At 43.7% G+C, this 27,286-nt stretch overlaps 1 protein-coding gene across 2 annotated transcripts in view; it reads right to left on the bottom strand.

The window, feature by feature from the left end:
* The window catches only part of LOC140388402 (serine/threonine-protein kinase WNK2-like), a 282,238-nt gene that overhangs the window by 147,395 nt on the left and 107,557 nt on the right, over nt 1–27,286 (bottom strand). For both annotated transcript variants that reach the window (XM_072472511.1, XM_072472512.1), the window contains exons 5-6: nt 10,688–10,776; nt 1,044–1,263 (exon numbers count right to left, since the gene is read on the bottom strand). In XM_072472511.1, the coding sequence (XP_072328612.1) occupies nt 1,044–1,263; nt 10,688–10,776 (309 nt within the window). The remainder of the gene's footprint in view (nt 1–1,043; nt 1,264–10,687; nt 10,777–27,286) is intronic.

Below are 27,286 nucleotides of genomic sequence, written 5' to 3'. Positions count from 1 at the left end.
ATGTGATGATATGCATAAAGCAAGTTTGTACATAATGTTATGCATGACCTCCGACCAATAGGTGGCAGTGTAAACCCACCATATGACCCTGTGGCTGGGGAGTTGGGAGTAGGTCGTACTGGAGGACAGACGTATTTTGCAGTACCTCTAACAATAGTTAATTAATGTTAGTAGTTTCTTATTTTATTTATCCTAGTTATCTTACCACGCAGTTGTTTCATAATAAATTATTTAAACTAGATGTTCTGTAGTGCATCATTCACTTCGGCCAATCTACAGAACATGACATGGTACCAGGTTTTACGAAGAACTCGAAGATTCTGTATGAAAAAATCAGAACCATTAAGGATAACTTTGAAGGATAAGGAAGAAAACACATCTTTGCTACTAACCTTGCTAGTTACTGGCATCTGGTGCTCAACGCGCGATAAATTAACAATTTTGTCTTTGAAAATGAGGCTGACAGCAAAAGCTTCGACAGTTCAAAAGCTTCTACAGTTCACCATTCACTTTGGCCAGTCAACAGAACATGATCAGGGACTTCATCTAATAATAATCTTTATTATTGCCACAAGTAGGCTTACATAAACAATGCAACGAAGTTACTGTGAAAATCCCCTAGTCACCACATTCCGGTGCCTGTTCGGGTACACGGAGGGAGAATTCAGAATGTCTAATTCACCTAACAGCAGGTCTTTCTGGAATTGTGGGAGGAAACCGGAGCACTTGGAGGAAACCCACGCGGACACGGGGAAAACGCACAGACAGTGCCGCAAACCGGGAATCAAACCTGGGACCCTGGGGCTGTGAAGCAACAGTGCTAACCATTGTGCCAACTTTCTTGCCTTAATCATCACCAAAAACTGGTCCATCATGCATTTGTTTGCAGTTTGTGAATCTGCTGCATTGGCTTAAAAAACAAGTGACTGCATTCCAAAAGCAATTCAGGATGTTCCATGAATGTGATCTCACGCTATCTGTATATACGTCTTTCATTTATAATTAAGCTTCATCTCACTCTCATTGCAGTATATGAACCTTACCATTTCTTGTGCAACATCATCAGGATTTTCTTTATTCAAGTCAAAACTGAACTCAATAGCTCCATTATCTTTGGGCTTGCCCTTCAGCTTCTTCGGGTCTTCGACCCAGAGTCTCATTGCAATTGAATCTTTGCTCCCATCATCCTCTTCAGCAAGCTCAACCCTTAGCCCCGTCTCTTCAGCAAAGAATGCATGGTTTAACAGGTCTTTTATAGCATATCTGGAAAACAACACAACACTCAATCAGCTGAGGGTAGAGTTTCTGCTTTGGGCACAGTCGGCAATCCAGGTGCAAACTGAGTCCACAATTGCACCTGTTTTGAGAGGTTCATGGTCCTCTAATATTGTCGAATGCAATGTCTGCTTGTGAAGCAGCGCAAATCGAACAGCATCTTAGAACATACATTACTTAAAATTTTACATTGTGTTAACTTGGCAGAATTGAAGCAATACAACTGAAAATAAGTTCACAACAAAAAAAGCAGTTTTAATCAATGTCAATCCATCACTTGTGATTAACCTGATACTAAGTTACTGACTTTTACATCCACACACCCTCACTCTCTTTACCCATTCCCTCTCTCTTCACCCATTCCCCCCACAGTCGCCTATTCAAGCCTATTAAAAGTGAATTACAGAAAACATTAGTTACAAGATGTGGAGGAAAACTGGATAGAGTTGAGATACACATCAGCCATAATGGCAGAAAATGCTCAAGGGACTGAATGGTCTACTCTTGTTCCTATGTTCCTGTATAGATATTAAAGTATGGGGTTGGCACAAGTGCAAGCATTCATGCATCAAGCTCTTTCTTCAGTCAATTCAAACTAGTCCAAATCTCAAAGAACTATTAGGCAGCTATGTTAATGGCTGACATAGTACCTCTCTGATTTTTTCCAGTACCTGAAGTTAAATGTTATCAGGTCCAGCAACCTGATCAATACTCAGTGCCTCAAATCAATCCAAGGCCATTTATACATTTACATTCAAGGAGTCAATATCCAAAACATTTGTACCTACCACCATATAATCTTCAATGGTGAAAATAAATACAAACATATATATTTATATTGCAGCCCTATCCTCCTACTCAACCCAAACCACCATGCAAAATCTTTCAAAGGACCTATCAGTTTTCTGGCCATTAACAGACCAATACTACCTGACCAGCTGTTTCATCCAATGCATCCAGTTGCAGCTTTAGTTCAGTTTGGCTACATCTGATACCGACACATGCAATCTTGCCAATTTTTGTACTTGTGAAATTATATTTTTCCAGCTACTTTGACGAAGGAAACAACTTTTTTCCCCTCATCTATAACTTATTTTCATCAACCAGCACGCCTCAATATTCAATTTTGAAAACTTTCTTTATATCTGAAAATTGAACCCATTCTTTTTCTTACAACAGGTTATCTGCAGCAATTGTTTTCTCCACCAAATGATATGACAACTATAGGAATTGAGGGGTTGGGTTGTTAGGACATGAATGTTCCCACCAGAAATAGCGACAGGAAGAGACTCCATTATTTTGTTTCATATTTGAATTTTTAAAAAAAAATTTGGAATAGTTACTTTCCAAAATGATGAATAAGGAAGGAAATTCTTGCCTTCCACTTAATTATCCTTTCCCTGTCATACCATCTGTTGAATAACGGTAACACGCCTTAATTTCTGACCAATTATCATGGCTTCATGATATACATAGCTAAATTTTGGTAGTGTGACAGGACAAATTAAATGATTGACAAAACATCTGGGGTCTAAAGAAACTTCTATATTCTTAAAGAATTTGGATTTACATGACCCAAGACCTGACCCTTATAAAATATTAGGTTGGGAAACCGAAAAGAGGTATCAGCTCTGGTGCTGAAATTCTATAATAGAGGACATTGCCTTGATTCACGCTTGTTGGGGATAACACAAGGGCATTAATCAAAAAGCAGAATACATGGTTATTTCTGACTGAATGCAGACTTATAATGGACTGACTTGGCTTCGCCTCAGTGCTACAGTGAAGAATTTATCTCCAAGGTGTGCTTCTCCCTCCAGGTGAGCTGGTGGTGCACTCCTGCATGTTACATTCTACTGTGACCGTGGTTGCCTCTTGAAAATCTTTGGTGACTTCCGGGTGCGGCGATGACCAGCTGAGTCGCACGTTTCGGCAGCTCCCGGTGAAACGGACTTTTGGGCTCTTGATAGGAGCCCCAACGGCAATTTTGACGGCTAAAAACACTGTGCGGTAAACCAGAAGGGAATCCCCCCTGGATACGGATGAAAAAAGGAGAAAGTGGCCGGATTGCAGTGGATCCTTTAGAACAGCGGCAAGGAAGGCAAGCAAAAACCAAGATGGCATCGGAAGGTGGCAGTTTAACATGGGGCCCTGAACAACAAGAGTTCTTGAAATGCTGTGTGGAAGAGCTCAAAAAGGAAATGAAGAAAGAGCTGTTGGCCCCGATACTACAGGCGATCGAAGGGCTAAAGGAGGAACAAAAGACCCAGGAGTGGGAGCTTCGGGTCGTGAAGGCAAAGGCAGCCGAGAATGAGGACGACATACAGGGCCTGGTGGTGAAGACGGAGACGCATGAGGCACATCAGAAACGATGTGTGGAAAGGTTGGAGGCACTGGAGAACAACGCAAGGAGGAACAACCCGAGGATTCTTGGTCTTCCTGAAGGTGCGGAGGGAGCGGACGTCGGGGCACATGTGAGCACGATGCTGCACTCGTTAATGGGAGCGGAGGCCCCGGCGGGTCCGTTGGAGGTGGAGGGAGCATACCGAGTGATGGCGCGAGGACCGAGAGCAGGAGAAATTCCCAGAGCCATAGTGGTGAGATTCCTCCGTTTTAAGGATAGAGAAATGGTCCTTAGATGGGCAAAGAAAACTCGGAGCAGTAAATGGGAGAACGCGGTGATCCGCGTTTATCAAGACTGGAGTGCGGAGGTGGCGAGAAGGAGGGCGAGCTTTAATCGGGCCAAGGCGGTGCTTCATAAAAAGATGATAAAATTTGGAATGCTGCAACCGGCAAGACTGTGGGTCACATATCGAGGGAGGCACCACTACTTTGAGACGGCGGATGAAGCGTGGACATTTATTGTGGAAGAAAAACTGGAATGAGCGGGTTATTAAAAAGAACGTTTGAACAAAGTGGTGGTGGCGAATGTGGGGGGCGAAGAGCGGGGTTAAAAAGGGGGGAAAGAGGAGTTTTATGTACTAATCCTGCAATGTGGTAACTTTTCTCTCTTCCACAGGTGGTGATGGGGGAGGAGGGGAGGTGGAGGAGATGGGGCGTTGGCCATTGGGGGCGGGGCCAAGGGAGAAGCGCGGGCTTGGTTCCCGCGTTATGATAATCATGGCGGGAATAGAGAAGCAGGAAGGAGGGGGCGTCGCACGGTGCGAGCCGAGGTCACGGGGGGAAGCCGAGGTCGGCCAGAGTTTGCTGGCTTCTGGGAGCAACATGGGGGGAGTAATTATGCTAGCGGGGGATCTAGCGGGGGTGGGGAGGGGTGGGAGGGGGGAATTACTGGGTTGCTGCTGCTGGGGAGAGGGGGGAGCTGGTATGGGAGGAGATGGGCGGGGGGGGCACCGCCTGGGGGAGATACAGCTGCGTGGGAACTGGAAAAAGGGGATGGCTAATCGACAAGGGGGGGGGGGGGGGTAGGAAGCCCCCCAACCCGGCTGATCGCGTTGAACGTGAGAGGGCTGAACGGGCCGATAAAGAGGGCACGGGTACTCGCACACCTTAAGAAACTTAAGGCAAGATGTGGTTATGTTACAGGAAACGCACCTGAAACTGATAGACCAGGTTAGGCTACGCAAAGGATGGGTGGGGCAGGTGTTCCATTCGGGGCTAGATGCGAAAAACAGGGGGGTGGCTATATTAGTGGGGAAGCGGGTAATGTTCGAGGCAAAGACTATAGTGGCGGATAACGGGGGCAGATACGTGATGGTGAGTGGCAAACTACAAGGGGAGACGGTGGTTTTGGTAAACGTATATGCCCCGAACTGGGATGATGCCAATTTTATGAGGCGGATGCTAGGACGCATTCCGGACCTAGAGATGGGAAAGCTGATAATGGGGGGAGATTTTAATACGGTGTTGGAACCAGGGCTGGATAGGTCGAAGTCCAGGACTGGAAGGAGGCCGGCAGCAGCCAAGGTACTTAAAGATTTTATGGAGCAGATGGGAGGTGTAGACCCGTGGAGATTTAGCAGAGCAGTCGCAGGTAGGCACAGATCTAGCTGATTAAAACCACAGTTCACTTCAACTCCATCTCGTGTGAATATACGGTCGCATCAATTTAATCAGCTAAGATATCGCTATGGAAGCCACCCTCAAACCTGATCGACTGGAACTCGACCCACAGGCACTGAAGCTGAAGGAATCTTTTTGCACTGGCTCCGCTGTTTTGAGGCCTACCTCGCCGCCTCCTCCTCGCCCGCCGTCACAGAGGCACAGAAACTGAGTCTCCTCCACGCCCGGGCGAGCCACTGAATCTCCGATTTATTGAGGAAGCGACCTTGTACGCTGACGAAGTCGCGATCCTGAAAAGACACTACGTGAGGCCAGTGAACGAAGTGTTCGCATGGCATCTCCTCACCACTCGTCGTCAACGCCATGGCGAAAATCGCTGGAGGAATACCTACACGACCTGAGAGTACTCGCTCGAAACTGCAAATACAAGGACGTCAGGGCCTCGCAGCATATGGAACTCGCCATCCGGGACATCTATGTGGCTGGAGTCCGGTCCAACTATGTCTGACAGCACCTGCTCGAAAAGGGCGCCCTCGACCTAGAAGAGACGGTAAAACTATCCACCTCCTTAAAAGTAGCTTTCCAGAGCCTCAATGCTTTCCCTCCAACCACGCGATTCACTCATGGAAACCTGACCAGAGGGTGTCTCAGGCCTGTACCGCGCGGCTGCCCGCCCAACCCGGGGCGCTGCACTGCTATTTCTGCTGCCAGAACCAGCACCTCAGGCAGCGCTGCCTGGCTCGGAACGGGACCTGTAGCGACTGCGGCAAGAAAGGACACTTTGCCAAAGTCTGCCTGGCCAGATCCAAAGCTCCTAAATTGCAGGCCCGGCTCACAGACTCACTGGCCTGCAGATCCCGCAGCATGGCTGCGTGCCTGGTGGTAGCGCCCCCTTCTGTCGTGTCATCTGCCTCATGCTATCCGTGGAGGCCGCCTTCTTTAACCCTACCCGACATGTGCGACTCATGGGGGCCGCCATCTTGAACTCAGCCCGCCAGGTGCGACTCATGGGGGCCGCCATCTTCAACGCCGCCTGACATGTGCGACCGACAGGGGCCGCCATCTTGGGACCACTCCGCTACCTCCGACCACGCCGGCTACCCGCAGTTCAGCGCTGTCACCCTCGACCAGTCACGGCCCAAGCACCTCAGGAACTCGATGATGACCGTCCGGGTCAATGGGCACAAAACGCCCTGTCTGTTTGACTCTGGGAGCACGGAGAGCTTCATACGCCCAGACACGGTAAGGCGCTGTTCTCTCCAGATTTCCCCCGCATCCCAAACAATCTCCCTTGCTTCCGGATCACATTCCGTGCAGATCCGGGGGTACTGTGTCACGAACCTTGCGATACAGGGCGCCGAGTACGCCAATTTTAAACTATATGTCCTCCCCCATCTCTGCGCTCTTCTCCTGTTAGGAATGGACTTCCAGTGCTACCTCAGGAGCCTGACCCTGAAGTTCGCCGGGTCCCTACCCCCTCTCACCGTATGTAGCCTCGCGACCCTCAAGGTCACCCCTCCCTCGCTCTTAGTGAACCCCACCGCCGACTGTAAACCCATCGCCACCAGGAGCAGGCGGTACAGTGTCCAGGACAGGACTTTTATCAAGTCAGAGGTCCAGCGGCTCCTGAGGGAGGGGATTATCGAGGCCAGGAATAGCCCCTGGAGAGCCCAAGTGGTGGTCGTCAGGACAGGGGAAAAGAACCGGATGGTTGTAGACTGCAGCCAAACCATAAATCGGTACACGCAACTTGATGCTTACCCCCTTCCCCGGATAGCGGACATGGTGAATCAGATTGCACACTACCGGGTTTTCTCCACGGTAGATCTGAAGTCCGCATACCACCAGCTCCCAATCCGCCACTACACTGCCTTTGAGGCAGACGGCCGCCTCTTCCACTTCCTCAGGGTTCCCTTTGGCGTCACCAATGGGGTCTCGGTCTTCCAAAGAACGATGGACCAGTACGGACTGCGGGCCACGTTTCCGTACTTGAATAACGTCACCATCTGCGGCCATGATCAGCAGGACCACGACGCTAACCTTCAGAAGTGCCTCCAAACCGCCCAAGCCCTCAATCTCACCTACAAGGAGAAATGCGTTTTCCACACAACCCGACTAGCCATCCTCGGCTATGTCGTGGAAAACGGAGTCCTAGGGTCGATCCCGACCACGTGCCCCCTCCTGCAACGCCCCCTCCCCCACTGCCCCAAGGTCCTGAAAAGATGCCTCGGATTCTTTTCATACTATGCCCAGTGGGTCCCCAACTATACGGACAAAGCCCGCCCACTTATCAAAACCAGCATCTTCCCCCTGACGACTGAGGCCCGCCTGGCCTTCAGCCACATTAAGCCAGACGTTACCAAGGCCGCGATGCACGCGGTAGACGAGTCCATCCCCTTCCAGGTGGAGAGCGACGCTTCAGATGTCGCCCTGGCCGCTACCCTTAACCAGGCAGGCATGCCCATGGCCTTTTTTTCCCCGTACCCTCACGCCTCCGAGATTCGACACTCCTCGGTCGAAAAACCTCAAGCCATTGTGGAATCTGTGCGGCATTGGAGGCACTACCTGGCTGGTAGGAGGTTCACCCTAGTCACCGACCAACGATCGGTAGCCTTTATGTTCAACAACACACAGCAGGGCAAGGTCAAGAATGATAAAATCTTGAGGTGGAGAATCGAACTCTCCACCTATAATTCCGATATTGTGTATCGTCCGGGGAAGCTCAACGAGCCCCCAGATGCCCTGTCACGCGGCACATGCGCCAGCGCGCAAGATGACCGACTCCAGGCCATCCACAATGATCTCTGTCACCTGGGGGTCACCCGGCTTCTCCACTTCATCAAAGCCCGCAACCTGCCCTACTCCACCGAGGTGGTCAGGGCCATGACCAGGGACTGCCAAGTTTGCGCGGAGTGCAAGCCGCACTTCTATCGGCCAGACAAGGCCCACCTGAAGGCATCCCGTCCCTTTGAACGCCTCAGCTTCGATTTCAAAGGGCCCCTCCCCTGCCCGCAACGTGTATTTTTTTAACGTCGTTGACGAGTACTCCCACTTCCCCTTTGCCATCCCATGCCCCGACATGACCGCAGCCACTGTCATTAAGGCCTTACATAACATCTTCACCCGGTTCTGTTTCCCCACATACGTCCACAGTGACCCGGGCTCCTCGTTTATGAACGCCGAACTGCATCAGTACCTGCTCGATAAGGGCATTGCCTCGAGCAGGACTACCAGTTACAACCCCCGGGGAAACGGACAGGTGGAGAGGGAGAACGCGACGGTATGAAAGGCCGTCCTTCTGGCCCCAAGGTCTAAATGTCTCCCAGTTTCCCGCTGGTAGGAGGTCCTCCCCGATGCGCTCCACTCAATTAGGTCGCTCCTCTGCACAGCCACGAACGAGACCCCTCATGACCGCCTATTTGTCTTCCCCAGGAAATCCACCTCCAGGGTCTCGCTACCGTACTGGCTGACAACGCCGTCGCCTGTCCTCCTCCAAAAGCACGTGAGGAGCCATAGGTCCGACCCCCTGGTCGAGAGGTACCAGCTCCTTCATGCCAATCCTCAGTATGCCTACGTGGCGCACCATGACGGCCGACAAGGTGCAGTCTCCCTCCGGGAACTGGCACCCGCCAGTTGCCCTGCGACCATCATCTACCCCCCCACCCTATAGCGAACACCGCCCCGCCCCTACATGGCCTACACCCCCCCCTCCCCCCATTGCCGACCTACAGTGATGAAGCTCCAGCCGACACGCTCCCAGAGTCAACGAGCCCAACACCCGTGCCCGCAGCGACGAGTTCATCACCCGAGCCCGCAGCAAAGCCAGAGCTCAGACGATCGCAGCGAACGATCAAGGCGCCGGACAGACTCGATCTGTGAGCACACTTCACTCCCGCTGGACTTCAATTTTTTAACAGGGGGTGAATGTGGTGAATGTATTACTGCTACCATTCACCACTGTATTGCATTACATTGTATTGTATTATGTTGATGCCCTTGCCGGCTCCGCCTATGGCTCTGCCCCCTCGGGGGAGGTATATAGATCTGCAGCCTGTAGGCGGCACTCAGTACAGAGCAGTCGCAGACAGGCACAGATCTAGCTGATTAAAACCACTGTTCACTTCAACTCTTCGTCTTGTGTGAATTGATGGTTGCATCAGGTGGGGGGGGGAGAAGAGGCTGCAGGCCATCAGAGCCTGGTAGAACAGGTTTTGATGAGCCTAGGAGGTGTGAAAAGCTGGGGGAGGGGACTGATACTGGGTAAGGTGTTTTGGAGGGGAGGATTTTGGGTGGGGGGGGTTCTACAATTCATGGGCGTCATGCATGGTACACTTTCGGGGATTGGATGGCCTCGAATATTAGCGGTTGGGGTTGGGTGGGTGGACTATATATGTTAATGGTGACTATGGGCCATTCCGGATTCCTTTTTGTTTTTAATATGATGTTTATGTTGACATGGGGGCTGTTGTTTGAGGGTTGGTGGGAAGATGGGATTGTTGTTGTTGATAAGGGGATTGACATTGTATTTGTTACCACTTATTGTTTGTTGGTGGGTGTAAATTTTGAAGAAAATGTGAAAAAGGAGAATAAAAATATATTTTTTAAAAATACATCGGTGTTGATTCTATTGACAAAGGTGATAACAGTCTATATCATTTAAAGTTTCTCCCCAGTCTCACTTCAATGGTTTTGTCCACACACCAACTTAAGACTCAAGGGAATAGTTCTAATGTTTCTACAATAACCTGAATCCAAAACAAGAATTGGGTCCTGGAACAAGATTGGTCATTTGGAAACAGTTTCTTTCATTGATAGATGCGGAAATTACAATAGGCAGATTTAAAGACAAGGATTTATTCCTCATAAAAATGAAGTCTATTAACCGGTCTTTTCAATTTAGGAGACAATAGTTGCAATTAGACTTTCATATTCTACAACTATAAGCAAGTCACAATGCCAGGCTCTTGACAAAATTTGCATTTATATTCCTAGGGCTGTTGGTAATGCAGTGACAGTTTTATGTAGATTTTTTCCAGATTAATAAGTTTGGGTTCTGTTAAAGTCTTTGGTGAAAGAATAACTAGAAATGCTGTAAAGTAGTGTTTTATTAAAATATACTAGTATGACTGCCAATGTTTTGGGGCTCTCTTCTAGTTAAATGATTAACACCAGACACAAGTGTTGAATTGTATCATTCTATGTTGAATGCAATATATTGTTCTTTAATAATAAATATTAAAAGCAAAAAATAACACTTTGTAAACTAAGTCAAGGACTCGCTGATAACTGGCCAAAAAACATTTATTGCAAATGCCTTATTAGTAATATATAGTAATGAGTTAACAGGCCTGATAAACAATACGCACTTGTTCATGACTTTGTTACAAACCTTTCTTCTTTATTCTGGCAGATGCATTCCCCAATGATCTCTTTTATTTCTGGATCTGTGACCTTGCCAAAACTTGCTGGTTTTACACCCTGAAAATTTAGAACACAAAGTTGCACAAACTTGGTCATTTTTTCCATTGGACAATATTCCTCCAAGCTTCAAATATTCATAATCAGTTATCAAAATCAACATAAACTACAAACGGTAGTCTAGTTTTAGTGTGGATTCTCCAAAACTGTAGCTTTAAATTATATTGAACTTAATCTATGTTAGTATTATGTAAGTACAATTGGCAATTCACAAAAAATATCTCGATTCAAAGGGAGTATTCCATCACAATAATAATTTCCATTTTTAGATATGGGCAGTCAAGATGAAATTTCAAAAGAACATCCCATTGGTTAAAAACATTTAAAACCAAATGTGGAAAAGCAAATTAGAACAAAAATACCAATACACAAATTATTAAAGGAAGAACTGGTGCTATATCTCTCACATACGCATTATATTGGTACCCCAAAGAATGCCACAACTACAAAATGCTTTCTGCTCAGCAATCAATTTCAGCTGAAACTCAAAGAAGCCAGATATGTTTTGCATATTGAATGAAAATGTACTTCAAGCACTATAGCAACAAATGATGTGGTGACAACTTGATTTTTTTTCTCAGATCCAGAAGAGGCTGTAGAAGTATAATAAATCCCCTTATCCCATTTCACAAACCCAGTACCACATCCCTATAGTGTGGGGGATAGATTCTTGCCAGTCAGAGCACTATTGATCTTCACTTATAGAGGATATTTTTTTTTAAAAGTCAGTCTTAAAACCTCTAGTGAAGATAGCCAATCAGCTTTGTCTGGCTTGAGTTTCTCTATCAGTCTCTCCCTCAGACCCTATTAAACTCTGGACAATTTTGTACAACCTTGCAGTCAATAAACCCTCCTATAAATGCTGTGATGAGAATACATTGTACCATATATGTGTGCAAGATTCTTTTTCTTTATTATGCTTATCTAGACCATTCATTTGTTAAATACTTGCCAGTTTTTTCTTTTTCAGCTTGTAACCTTTGCAACAATTGGTTCATTGAAGTACTTTCTTGCCTTTTATTTCATGCCTTTCAAGAATATCCACAGGTAATACTTAGGGAGCTCACATATCAGTGAGTTCACATCTCAAGTTCAATAATTGCACCAGCATTCTACTTAGCACTTTTGTGTGTTATGCATACCGTAAAGCCCTCAACATGGTTATCACCTTTTATTGAACTTACCATCTCAAAAGGTGGCAGGACAGGTGGATAATGTGATACAGAAAGCATATGGAATGCTTTCTTTTGTGAGGGCCACGAAGAATCCAGCACGAGTTTTAAGGATACAAAGTAATAACATTTATTTACAACAAATATATAACAGCAGCAGCAACTTCCCTTGCTGCACACTCCTTCCTGCTGGTTCCAAACTGGCCAGCTTTATTTATACTTGGAGTTTACTAATGGTTTCTCCGCCCCCCTCATTGGGGAAGCTCATACTGCCACAGGATTGTGGGATAGTCATTAGTGCCCAGCCAATGGTAAGCAGGCAGGTTATAACACTTTCCCTTATTGAATGAGGAATAAAATACAAAAGCAGAGATATAATGCTAAAACTAGGCCACAACTGAAATTGTTTCTACAATACTGATCGCATCATTACAGGAAGAACATAATTGCTCTGGAGAGTGAGCAGAGGAGATTTTTTAAAAGAATGTTGCCAGAACTTGAAAATTGCAGCTGTAAGAAAGATTGGACAGGCTAGGATTATTTTCCTTGGAACAGAGGAGGGTGAGGGGTGACTTAATTGGGGTGTTTAAGATATGGGGACTTGATAGACTGGACAGAAAGACCTGCTTCCCCTATCAGAGGGGTAAATTACCAGGGGGCACAGATTTAAGGTGATTGGCAGGCAGGATGAGACAGAACATGAGGAAAAACTTCACCAGAGGGCGCTGGGTGTCTGGAATTCTCTGCCTGGTTTGGTAGTGGAAGTCGAAACCGGCAACCATTTAAAAAGGTTCCTAAATCAGCACTTGAAGTGCTGTAACTGCAAGGCTACAGATCAAGTGCTGGAAGGTGAAATTAGAATAGATGGCTAGATTCTTTTTCAGCTAGCAGACACGATGGCCTGAATTGCCTCTTTCTGTGCTGTAACTTTTCTATGGTCCTATATCAAAAGTCTCATACAGTAATAAATAACTTATCTCCAAGATAGAAGCTACCAAGTTCACCAAGACTTTTCTTTGAAAAATTTAGAGCACCAAATTATTTTTTTCAATCAAGGGGCAATTTAGCATGGCCAATTCACCTACCCTGCACATCTTTGGGTTGTGGGGGTGAGACCCACACAGACAAGAGGAGAATGTGTAAACTCCACACAGACAGTGACCCGGGGCTGGGACTGAACCTGGGTCCTCAGCGCCGTGAGGCAGCAGTGTTAACCACTGCGTCACCGTGGCGTCCTGCTCACTAAGACTTAAGTACTGCTTCTTTACTGTCCACCAAGAAACACAGTTGAACAGTGCCAGAAGATGACTGCCATCATTTGGTTACCTGCGAAAGGAATCATTCAGTACCTTGCTGCATGGGGGTGGAAATCAAGACAGGGACATGAAGTACGTATTCATGAATGGATAATCCAGTTTATCCTCAATATTGCCATTGTCCCTTGTTCAGCAAATTAATCAGTACAGACAGAAGAATTATAAAACTATTTTTAAAAACGTGTGAATGCCTTTTAATATGTAATTGTAAACTTATGTCTGACGGCTTTGTAAAATAGCCATGTGGGTCTGGGCTTACAGTAAGAATTTATCCAAACTGATGAACAATTCAACTGAAGGTGACTTAATTTGTCACCGCACAAGTAGACGCATTTTAATTGTGGCCAGGCTGATATTTGACAAAAAGAAAATCACCATCAAATTAGCAAATTTACTTGCAATATTTTCCCTGTCAAATAGTTTGCATATTATTGATACGTTGCACGTTTCACATCAGCCAGGTGAAACATATTTACGACCAGCAAAAATGTATATCACAAAGGATTTTATAAATTTGAAATGACAGCCATTATTAAAGTGTGTCACTGTGCCCTACTCATGGAGGGGCTGGTTTAGCACAGGCTAAATCGCTGGCTTTGAAAGCAGACCAAGGGAAGCCAGCAGCACGGTTCAATTCCTGTACCAGCCTCCCCGAACAGGCGCCAGAATGTGGCGACTAGGGGCTTTTCACAGTAACTTCATTTGAAGCCTAGTTGTGACAATAAGCGATTTTCATTTTTTTCCTTCTTTGACAATGGTCTATTGGCATACAGGTACACAGATGCCGAAATTGAGGCACAAGTTACTTCTCTGATGACTTAAAGCTATGTGGGTACAATTAAGTCAGAAAGGAGAGAACACAAACTATTTTAAATCATTTTCACTCAAAATAAAACCTTATATTTTTTTATTCCACTTTGATGACCTTCAGGCAGTATGTTTTGGTTCCACTCGACCAACTTTGAGACAAAGCAATTTCTAAGATAATAATAGAGTATTCACCTGATGGAATTACCTAATTTCCTTGCAAAGAGCCAGATAGAATTCACTGTATGATTTACCGAGAAAGCAATTGGTATCAAAGGAAAATATCTAAGTGATCGCTCAGAGGTAAAAAAAAACAGAAAAGGACTTGAAAAGTAGTTACTTAAATCCAGATAATTTTGTTCTAACAAAAATGTGGACTTTCTTTTAATTCTGGTACAAATGGAAGTGCAATGTCAGTTTAATCATTGCCAATCCAATCTTGTGATAGCGTTTTTTTCTTTAAACAAATTAAGATGGTTAATCATCATAAAAAGGAGCATTGCATCTTTGAAAGGAGTTGTACCTCACTTTAAGAAATGTTACTGTATATTGCACTTTAAACTCCCACATTCAAAACCACTTGATCTTTAGCAATGTTCAATTTATTTTAGGCTGATTATTTTGTTCTTTATTTCAGATTTCTAATATCTGCAGTATGCTTTTGCATTCAAGCAGTGTTCTTTGCTGTTTTTGAAATTCTACTTTGCAACCTCATGTACAACATGGCTCTGTGCAAAACAAAGCGTCCTTTACTTTGCCTACAGTGTAGCTTGATCCAGGTGGCACTAATTCCTACACCACCTTCCGTTATCATTCGAGTGACACTAATAACTTGCCCAGAATGCTGTGAATATTTTAGACTGTGGGCTACGGCTACCGATTGCAAACAGTATCTCAAAACGCAGAACTCAAAACAGTATCCTCACAGCATGTGCTATGTCTGGCCCCAGATACACAAACATCCACTCACTTTGTCATGCTTTAAAAATTTGAGAGAGCTACTCTTAAAATAATTAAGACGTGTTGATTTACGGCAAACTTTTCAGAATTGCCCTTATTTTTTTTTTTTTTTACACCATGTCACAACTAAATGGCCAATTAAAAAAATTAGTTGCTCAGTGTTCAAGTCACACTATATGCTCAATCATGGAGGCATGCATTCCATGTACTCTTACTCTTTTACACTTGTTACGAATATCTAGTTCACAGAACATAACTTTTAGTTTTAGAAATTGTTAGAAATAAAAGAAAAGACCTGGTCAAGAAATTGAAAGACAACCTTAATGAAATGACAAATCAAACAAGTGCCTAGTTTTAATTAACCTGTGTTCATTTTACAAGATCAGATTTGTTAATGAAAAGAAGCATGTTGCATAGTAGAACCAGGGATTCTGGGGAGAAGTTAATTAAATCCATTAAAAATATTAATTATTCATATGGGTTACAAAACAAAGAATTGAGTTAAAGGGAAAACAATTAATTTACATTTCTGTTTGATGGCATCACAAAGTATGCCACGTTGTCATAGAAATGGTCAATGACCCAGGTTATCTGCGAGTTCACTCAGAAAGCAAACAATTGTAATTTTGCTTTGGTGTAGATTATCTCACTGGGTTAATACAGCCAACAAGAGATGATTGTTAGCCAGACTTGCACTTTAAACAAAGCAATACTAACTTTATTGTTCAGCGTGCAATGTGGCTTGGGCTCAAGTTCAATTTGGATTTTGAGAGCGGAAAAAGCAGCTAGAAGTAAATTGTACAACTGATTTCATAGCATAAGTGGTTAGAAACCACAATACTAGGCTAGTGTGCTTACTTCATTCTTTTTATAAGCAATAAAGTATGATTTTTTGTTTAGAAATGTGAAATATTGTGGCACAGTTCAGTTAATTATGAAGTGTTCAAATTTCCATGTTAACGGTCTCCAACCGAATCACAATACACTCTTTGTCCAACAAAACATTTTCATGGCAGACAATTCTCAGTACACAATGCCCAAGTGCACACCTGCATGAAAGCTAAATTAATCACAGAGCAGTGCTCAACAGTAATATTAGTTTCATAGTTAATAGTGGGCATATTTAAATCCATTGAAAGATGATAATTAATCCAGAATGCATTACTATTTATTATAAATGTCACCAATCTATATAATAATTCTGTTAATGGAAGGCACCTGGATTTAAAATAACATTGTGAAAAACCTGAAGGGCGGCATGGAGTTTTCATACAAGCTTTTTTTGCCAGTCAACCTGGAAGCTTTGCACCACAGGATGCATTGGCATGTCATGCCCATGTTCTGTGAAAGAGCAGTCACATTTAACCCCATGCCCCTGTTTTTTGCCCATAATTTTAAGTTCCGCACCTTCAAAGTCCCTGTTGAACTTTTAAGAATTATTTATGCAGTTACCACCGACGTTTCAGGTTGAACATTCCAGATCTCAACAATTTTTTTAAAATCTCGTCTCCTTTCTAGAACTTCTGCCAATGATTATAAATCCATGGTCACTGGTTATTGACTCACTCACCAGAAGGAATAGTTTTTTCTCCATCTGTTCTTTCAAAACCCCTCATAAGACATAGGAACAAAACAAGGCCACTCGGCCCATCGAGTCTGCACCGCCATTCAATCATGGCTGATATTTTTCTCGTTCCCCATTCTCCTGCCTTCTCCCCATAACCCTCGATTCCCTTATTGATCAAGAACCTATCTATCTCTGTCTTAGGCAAAGAGTTCCAGATTCACTATCCTCCGGCTGAAGAAATTCCTCATCTCAGTTTTAAAAGATCGTCCCTCTGTTTCTAATTTTTTCTACAAGTGGAAACATCCTCTCCACATTCACTCTATCCAGGCCTCGCAGTATCCTGTAAGTTTCAATAAGATCCCCCTCATCCTTCTAAACTCCAGAGTCTTAAAACTTGAGGGGCATCACTCTGCATCAAGCATTGCTGACCAGGAGTCCCCCCCCTCCTTGCTTGCTATTGACTGGGCACTACATTCCAGAGAAGTTATAAAGGCCCAGAGTCCTCAACCGTTCCTCATACGACAAGCTCTTCATCCCAGGGAGCATTCTTCTGAACCTCCTCTGGACCCTTTCCAAGGCCAGCACATCCTTTCTTAGATACAGGGTCCAAAACTGCTCACAATACTCCAAATAGAGTCTGACCAGAGCCTTACATAGCCTCAGAAGTACATTCCTGGTCTTGTATGCTAGCCCTCTCAACATGAATGGTAACATTGCATTTGCCTTCCTAATTGCCTGTTAACCTTAAGAGAATCATGAACATGGACTCCCAAGTCCCTTTGTGCTTCTGATTTCCTAAGCATTTCCCCATTTAGAAAATAATCTATGCCTCCATTTCTCCTTCCAAAGTGCATAACCTCACACTTTTCCACATTGTATTCCATCTGCCACTTCTTTGCCCACTCTCCTAGCCTGTCCAAGTCCTTCTGCAGCCCGCCTGCTTCCTCAATACTACCTGTCCCTCTACAGATCGTTGTATCATCTGCAAACTTAGCAACAGTGCCTTCAGTTCCTTCTTCCAGATCATCTTGCAAACTATTAGATCACCTCAATCTGCTTGGTTCTAAGGAGAACAGGCCTAACCTTTCCAACTTGTCCTCATAACTGAAGTCCTTATAATCCCTGGTAACATCATGGCAAACTTCCATGCAGCTCAAGGCCTTTATAACTTCTCTGGAATGTAGTGCCCAGTCAATAGCAAGCAAGAAGAGTGTGTGTGTGTGTGTGTGTGGGGGGGGGGGGGGGGGGGGGGGGGGGGGAGAGAGAAGAGACTCCTGGTCAGCAAAGCTTGATGCAAAGTGGCGCCCCTCAAGCTTTAAGGCTCTGGCAACAGGCTAGCGACCTGTTCAAGGAAAAAAAAACTCACTATGAGAACAGATGAAACTTTGCCTTGTGCACTACTAGGTGCAGGAAAAGAAACAATACCTCACTAGCCAGGATGATTGTTGTCCATGAGTCCAAAGGTGGTTGATGATGCCAATTCAGGATCAGCAGATTTTATGGTACATAGGGCACTTACATTAGTTCAGGTTATGGCATGTTCTTTTGACCACTTTCACTTTTCCTCTTAATTTTGTCATTGCTGGTTCTCAAAATTCTTAGGCTGCCACCATCTGGTTCACTCCTGGACGACCGGCTGGAAGTTCTCTCTCACAGAACGCTGACATTGACAAAAATATCCAGCATCGCTGAAATCCAGGATTTAAAACATTTTTTTAAAAAAACAAGTACCCAATTCTGGCCAACACACCTACTCTGCACATTTTTGGGTTGTTGAGGTGAGATCCAAACAGACCAAGGGGAGAACATGCAAAACTCATACGAACAGTAACCCAGGACCAGGCTCGGGTCCTCAGTGCTGTGATGCAGCAGTGCTAACCACTGTGCCACCCTTGTCTGCCAGGGGTTGTCAGTGCTGCATTTCTTCATTTTGGCTTTCAACTCATCCTAAAGTGCTTCTTCTGCCCTCTTCTGGTGCATTTGCCTGAACTGAGGTGGGTGATGATACCCTGGTTGGTAGCCTGGTTTCCGACATCCAAACTACATGACAAACCTAACAAAGCTGAAGGTGGTTGATTATAATATCGCTGCTGCTTGTGGTGCTTGCTTATGCAAAGACAATGGTGTTGGTGCATCTGTTCCACTTGCTATAAAAGATATACCACAGGCAGTGTTGATGGTATGATTTCAGTGCTTTGAGGTGCCTCGTATACATTGTCTGTGTTTCAGCCCCATAAATAAGAAAGGATTGTGGCCGTGTGGTAGACCATGAGCTTGGTTTCAGCTTTGATGTCACGATCTTCAAATACTTGCTTCCTCATGTGGCCAAAGGCTGCACCAGCAGATTTTGGCGATGCTGGATATCTTTGTCAATGTCACGTTCTGTGAGAGATAACTTCCAAGGTACTGGAAGTGTTCCACATTTTAGACACTCATCATGACTCATGTGACTGGGGCATGTGCATTCAGAGTTTGCCCATGGAGTATTTTCGTTTTCTGAATATCTGAAAACAAATTATGAAAAACACTATATCCTATGCCTCTATTTATAAACCAAAGCAGTCCATATTATTTGAATCACTTTATCAACTTGTCCTGCCACCCTTAGGATTTGTGCATATGGACACCTGTTGATCCACACTGCCCAAAATTGTGCCATTTATGGCGTATTATCTTTCCATATTATTCCTCCGAATGCGCATCACTTCATATTTCTTGTTGAACTCATCTACCATGCTTACGTACATTTCAATACCCCGAGAGTTTACAAATATCCTTATAACATACATTGCCAAGTTTCATATTATCTGCAAACTTTATAATGCTGCACCTATACCCAAGTCCACGTCATTTACCAAAGGTGAAAAAGTAGCAGACCCAATGGGGGAACACCACTGCAATGAACTCCCAGTCTGAAAAAAATCCATCTACCATCACACCCTTTGTAACCTGACACTAAGCCAATTCCATATCCACAACTCTGTTTTCTTTAATCATGGGCTTGCATCCAAACATGCTTATGTGGCCCTTTTAAAATTTGCTTTGAAGTCCATTGATACAAAAGCACTACCTTGGTCAACATTTTCTTTTACTTCAAAAAATTCAATTGTTAGTCAGACACAAATTGCCTTCAACAATTATTTTCTGGCTCTCCTTTGCGTTTCCAAATAAAAGTTTATTTTATCCTGGATGATGCTTTCCAACAACTTCTCACTTCCTCATCACCAATGTTAGACACTTGCCTATAGTTTCCTAATTTATTCCTCTATCTTTCTTGAAAAGTGATATACCATTAGCAATCTTCAAATTCTTTGGCACTACTCCAATGGAGATTGAAACAATGTGACAATGGCTCTGCTACTTCTACCTCTGCTTCTTTCAGCACTTTGGATGCATTCCACCTGGACATAGTGACTTGCCAACTTTGAATAGTGCTTACCATTTTCATACTACTTTATATATTATCCTGTTCACAATATCCCTCATTTCTATCAGTATGACCTTCACATCAACTGCTTTGTTTGTGAAGACAGATGCAAAGTACTTTAGCCTCTAACTCAACGTGAAGGTCGGTTGGTTCCTTCAATCAGCACAACTTGATATGTTCAGAAAGAAAGTGTTTTAGGGTTCAACTTGATATTGCCTGATAATCTTCTCATAACCTTTCCTTCCTTCCCATATTCATTTTTTTTAGCTCCCATAATCTTCCTGGTTATTAAATGAACCTTACACCTGGCATTTGTCACAAGACTTCTTTTTTGGTTTTATTCTACCTTTTGTTTGTTTTATCACCCAGCTTATTAGCTTTGGATGCTTTGGTTTTCCCTTCCAAGAAAATGTGTAACTTGTACCTGAACCATCTCTTCCCTGGAAGCCCTCCATTGCTCGGTTTAGCTTTGCCCTGCAATTGCCTTTTTCAATCTACCTGTGCTGGATCGCCATTGAAATGAGCTCTTCCCCAGTTCAGCATTTTTACTTTTGATGTATTCTATCTTTGTCAATTATTGGTGCAAGTTGAATTAGGAAACAGTCAGTTAGCTAGAGGATCTCAAGAGTGCAACACACTCCATCTCCCAGAATCAGATCCAACACTGTTTCCTTCCTTGTTGGGCTGGAGATGCATTGATCAAAACTGTTCTCTGTCAGAAATACTTCTCATTCGCAAGTCTTTGTACTCTGTTTTCCCAATCGAGATCAGGGTACTGCAAGGTTCCTAGTATTACTATATTTTTGCTATTTGCACGTTTGAATTTGACAATAAATTTGGCCATCTTGTTCTATTGGGAAAAAAACAAAGTAAAGAGTTCCCCCATGTTCATTAATTCAAGCCAAATGTGAGGGAGACAGTGAAGAAGCAATCACTAGACGAGTAATCCAAAGACCTAGGGTAATGTTCTGGGGACCTGGGTTTGAACCCCACCATGACAGATGGCAAAATTTGAATTCAATAAAAATCTGTAATTAATACCATTGTCGATTGTCGTAAAACCCATCTGGCTCATGAATGTCCTTTAGGAAAATAAATCTGCCAACCTTACCCAGTCTGGCCTACATGTGGCTTCAGATTCACAGCAATGTGGTTGACTCGCAAATTCAGCAAGCTACTCAGTTGTAGCTGTCTCAGACTAGTCAAGCAACAGCCTGATTTAGTCATACTCACATGATCATCATGTCCCAGACAAATTGCCATATTGTATGCCTGCCCCGACAGTCAGACCCAGCAGAGGTAGCAGCCAATGGTATACAGTCGGGAGGGAATTGCCCTGCGAGTCCTCAACATTGACGCTGGACCCCATGGCGTCAGGTCAAACATTGGCAAGGAAACTTCCTGTTATTTACCGCATTCCTCAGCTTATGAATCAGTAGTACTCCATGTAGAACACCACCTGGACGAAGCAGAGGGTGGCAAGGGTGCCGAGTGGTTTGGCAGCATCGTCAAAGAGTGAGTCATAAAGGACATAGTTGATAGACTGGCATGCATCTGCGACAGGTGGCGAGGAGAGGAGGAAAAACATTCTTAACGTCATCCTCAACCTGCCGGCCACAGATGCATCTGTCCATGACAGTATCGGTATGAGTGACCACCACACAGTCCTCGTGGAGACAAAGTCACCACAATAAATTGGGGAGGGCCAAGCAACCAGTCTGTCTATCCTATTGGGAGTAGAATGCTACGAATTCTAGGTCTTAGACGCCCAAATAAAAACAGATATCAATTTATTAACTTTAATAAAAAAGAATTTGGGCAGAAAAATGGGAAGATATTGAAAACAAAAATAAGAACCTCCCAGGAGCACATACATTTTAATTGTTTGAGTTCTACTCGCCAAAGATAGAGGAAGGTTTCCACCTCTGTAAATCCGTTTTAACACTATCAGGCTTGTGTAATTCAATTTATGACGTGAGGCCCAGTTGTGGGCCACAGGACCCCCAGATAACGAAAGCTTGTATTATAGAGTCGGAAAGATAACACCCACAATTAGACTCTTCTCCCAGGAGGGTTAACCGGGAAGCATTCGTTCTTGCCGAAGTTCAATTTATATCCAGAGGAGCCAACGGTGTTAAGTAACTTCATTATGCTGTCGATGGAGGGAGCTGGCACTGTAATATGTAGAAGTAGGTCATCTGCATCGAGAGACCCCTATGCTCCACTCATCTCAGTTAATACCACTCCAGTGACTAGAGGATCTCGTCTTTAAGAGAGCGGCTCTATCGCCAGAGCTAACAAGAGTGGAGAAAGTGGGCAGCCCTGTCTAGTGCCCCATTGAAGGGAAATAATCAGAGTATTAAACACTATGAGCAGTGACTTCCAATAATATCTTCCATCACTTTTGCTTTTACTCAAACTTCCCTGCAATGTTTGGGATATTTCTGAGAATATCGTTGAGCTCTGACCTCATTGCTGCTCCTCCTTTATTTTCTGGTGCATATCCACTTGCCAAATTAGTTTAAAACATACCCCAACAATATTAGTTATCATCTGAGCATGAATATTGATCTCATCTCTGTTCAGGTGAAATTACATCTCATACAAGTGTGCCTTCCACCAGAACTGCCTCCAATTGGATTGGATTGGATTTGTTTATTGTTACGTGTACCGAGGTACAGTGAAAAGTATTTTTCTGCGAGCAGCTCAACAGATCATTAAGTACATGAGAAGAAAAGGGAATAAAAGAAAATACATAATAGGGCAACACAACATATACAATGTAATTACATAAGCACTGGCATCGGATGAAGCATACAGGGTGTAAGTGTTAATGGAGTCAGTCCATAAGAGGGTCATTTAGGAGTCTGGTGACAGTGGGGAAGCAGCTGTTTTTGAGTCTGTTTGTGCGTGTTCTCAGACTTCTGTATCTCCTGCCTGATGGAAGAAGTTGGAAGAGTGAGTAAGCCGGGTGGGAGGGATCTTTGATTATACTGCCCGCTTTCCCCAGGCAGCGGGAGGTGTAGATGGAGTCAATGGATGGGAGGCAGGTTTGTGTGATGGACTGGGTGGTGTTCACGACTCTCTGAAGTTTCATGCGGTCCTGGGCCGAGCAGTTGCCATACCAGGCTGTGATGCAGCCCGATAGGATGCTTCCTATGGTGCATCTGTAAAAGTTGGTAAGAGTCAATGTGGACATGCCGAATTTCCTTAGTTTCCTGAGGAAGTATAGGCGCTGTTGTGCTTTCTTGGTGGTAGCGTCGACGTGGGTGGACCAGGACAGATTTTGGGAGATGTACACCCCTAGGAATTTGAAACTGCTAACCATCTCCACCTCAGCCCCGTTGATGCTGACAGGGGTGTGTACAGTACTTTGCTTCCTGAAGTCAATTTCCAGCTCTTTAGTTTTGCTGGCATTGAGGAAGAGTGTGTTGTCGCTACACCACTCCACTAGGTTCTCTATCTCCCTCCTGTATTCGGACTCATCGTTATTCGAGATCCAGCCCACTACGGTCGTATCGTCAGCAAACTTGTAGATGGAGTTGGAACCAAGTTTTGCCACGCAGTCGTGTGTGTACAGGGAGTAGAGTAGGGGGCTAAGTACGCAGCCTTGCGGGGCGCCGGTGTTGAGGACTATTGTGGAGGAGGTGTTGTTGTTCATTCTTACTGATTGTGGTCTGTTGGTCAGAAAAATCGAGGATCCCAAGAATGCCCAAGAATCGGAAACATTTCCACCTGCGACTTTTCCAGCCATGCTTTTTGATGCACTTGATCTTCATATTTATATACTCATGAACACAGTTTATTTTTTCCCTAGCTCCTGAAATTCTACCTTAAAGATGCCATAATTGTTTCTACCTACGTTATGGGTTTTATCACGGACCACAGCTTCTGTTGTCCAGCCCCTCCCCCCCCAAAACCACCTCACAGAACATGTGCTTAAATATTGCAGTTAACAATTACCATAGGATAGTTTACTCGGCTCTAAAAAAAATCTTGTAGCACACAGCATATCAACTGCTTCAAATGCATACTCAAGCATGTGGGCTTAAATCCAAGCTGTGCTTTGTCATAAATCTATAACCAACTGTCCAGGTCTGGCTTTAATCATCAGATTCTGCATCCCATTGCCAAAGCAAATTATGTCCGAGCAAATAATTTCTGTTGACACAAAAAGTCTGATCTACTTCTCAAAATATTGCTGCACTGCATTGCACAAGCAAGCAGAATTTCTACCAAGACCATCTCAGATTAAAAGACAAATGGATAGAAAATAGGCATCAGGACAATCATTCAATTGAACAGATTTATATTTATGTACTTCCTAAGCCATAATATTAAGTCAGAAAGAACAGGAATCAATGTTGCTCATTGGACCTCAAATGCGACTAAGTACAGCTTTGAGAATTACAAAACGAAAATATTACTGTCATAACCATTGACTGGCGTACATCTTCAGGTCCTCTTAATCAGCACAAGGTACTGTCCTCAGATTATTCCAAAGATGTGTAGGTTAGATGGATCGGCGATGATCAATGCGTGGGGTTACAGGGATAGGGTGGGGGCCTGGTTAGGGTGTTCTTTTGGAGGGTAGGTGCAGACCCGATGGGCCGAATGGCCTCCTTCTGCACTGTAGGGATTCTATAATTCGATGGTAAGGTGTGGAATAAATACAGCAATAGTTTAAAACTCTGAAACCTGATTGAGATAGCTACCATACAGAAAACAAAGAAGAATATTTGAGCAGCAAGATTTTATTATTTGGAAACAATGTAATAGATGATCATTTCTGAAGATCTACAAGAAAACTAAAGATCCTTGCAATTTGATACCTTGGTCCATTGTTCTAGTACCGATGTCAAGATCAATGGAAACATTATTGCAGCAAAGATACCTAGATACTGCTAAAAATGTTATCTCATCTCAATTTCAAAGGATCCAAGCGTTAGCCATGGCAATACAAACAATTTATTTTACAGACATCCAACTGTTTTACTTTTTAAATTGGGAATGTTGCCTTCTTTAGTAGATTTCCCGTACCTTGTTTGACCATGACAAATAACAAGGACACTGCTAATGGTGGGCATCAGTATTGACACAGTGTACTTTATCTGGAAATAAAGGTTACTGGACTGACAAATTGTTGTTACTGACATGGGACGGAGCTGAAACTTGGGGAATGTCGTAGGCATGCCCATTAAATAACAGAATTATTAAAGGATTGCTATGGACAAAAGATTTCACAAAAGTATCCTTCATTGTCTCAGCTTTTTCTTTAAAAATTGTTGAAACTTCAATCACTCATGTAGGAGGAGGTGGTCAAGCATGTAGCAAATAGATCATTTTCCTACCTCATATTAATGGAGAGAAAATTGACAGTGATTCCATGGCAACTGCCTAAAACTGCACCAAAGCCTTTCAGCAGTCAACGGCAATAAAACAGTCACCCAAGTAGCACTGGTCCAGTTTCTGAGAACTGATTTGTTGACATTTGTGACGCATACTAGACGACAGTTGTGCCACAGAAAGCGCCCAATGCCTTTACAGGACAGAATTTTGCTTAGCTAGTGCATGTTTCTTGAAATGTTCATGAAAGCAATCCCTTCCGACCCACAATTCCTTTTTTACTTAGAAGTTCAAGTATGCTTCTGGTCAGATGCAAATACAGACCTCCATGTACATGGAAGAAACAAAACTGGGACAACCTTACTGTCGGGGTAGACTTTCAAATGGGAGGGGAGAAAAAAAAAATCACAGCCACACATTTAACAGCATTTGCTGGATGCCTCACGTTTCTGAAATTCGTTACATCAGAAAACAGTATGAACAGATGTTATGGATCAGGTGGCAGAGACAATCCAAGACATTCAATGTAAACTTTAGAATCATCTAACTCCAGCTAAATGCTTCAAGGACAATACACCCGAAGATTTCACTACCGATTGAGTGTATTCATAATATGAAGAGAAAACACAAGGATAGGAAAAAAACAGTTGAAAAAGAGAATATTCTTTGAAATCTGATTGTCAGAAACAGGAGGGGAGAAAGAGGGGATGATAAATTAGAGATATTACTACGTCACTGCAACAGACATTTGCACCTACAGTTATCAATTTATAATAAACTCTTCATAGAGTTAACTTATATAACATTAACAGCCTAGGAGTCACTTTCCAAAACAAAGTAAAAGTAAACATCCTTTCAGTGTGCTTCGCATATTGGTATGAAATACTGTTGGCACTGTAAATACAGATACAGAGGAGCTATAATTTCCTTTCAATTTATGTGGACTGCAGAAAATGGGTTATTGCTATGCTGACCACCTCAATGTGGTTTGTCAGTATGACCTGGCGTTTCCAGTAACTTGCCATTTTAATTTTCTGTATCTCTAACCTCCGTTCTTGGCACCTTGCATTGATCCAGTGAAGCGCAAGGGAAATTTGAGGAACAGGACCTCATTACTTAGCCTCAGCCTCAGGAGTTAACAACTTCAGGTCTTCACCACCTCTTCAATTTTATTTCCAATTGCAGGTCTGGTAATGGGCAACTAGTGACACAGGAAGTAGAAGAGGTGAGGACTGGTGTTCGGGGTGTAAGATCTCCTATTTGCACAGGGCCAGCTGGATGCCCAGCACCCATGGGGTCTATCTGCTTTCCTTCCACCATGTTCCTGGGCTATGGGAGCCTCCTCTTGGCCAGATTTCCATCCCCTTTTGCTGCAATTATTTTGATCTCCTCTGGACAGTTTCATTACCACCTCATTTTTCCTTTCACCATCATAACTATTTTCATTTACTCACTCCTGCTCTCTACCCTATAATGGACCTCGCCATTTTGTTCTTTCCCTGTTTTTGTTAAATTTTAATTGACTAATTGATTTGTATTTTGGGTAAATAATAGAATATTTTACACACGTTACAACAAACATTCACATTGCAACACTCCATCTTCAAAATATAGGCAATGATTTAAAAATGTGAAATTCAAAGGTTTTTCAATTTCGGTCTTCAAGCTATTCCATGTGTCCTGCACAAAGACTCAATATAATTGATTAGACGTTTATTAAATAAAATGACATTTCAAAGTTTTGATCTCGGGCTCATAACTTGAGAAGCAGTTGCAACCAGAGGCTACTCATAAATAAATAATTCAGCATTACAGATGTCTTTGCTCTCAAGTCAATTGTGCTGTTATTAAAAAACCTAAATCAATGATGACTGCTAAACATAATTCTTACAATTAATTAAGAATTGCAGCATAT

Source organism: Scyliorhinus torazame, chromosome 13, assembly GCF_047496885.1.
Source record: "Scyliorhinus torazame isolate Kashiwa2021f chromosome 13, sScyTor2.1, whole genome shotgun sequence".
Taxonomy (NCBI): Eukaryota; Metazoa; Chordata; class Chondrichthyes; order Carcharhiniformes; family Scyliorhinidae; genus Scyliorhinus; species Scyliorhinus torazame.
This window is presented reverse-complemented; position numbering and strand designations above follow the sequence as displayed.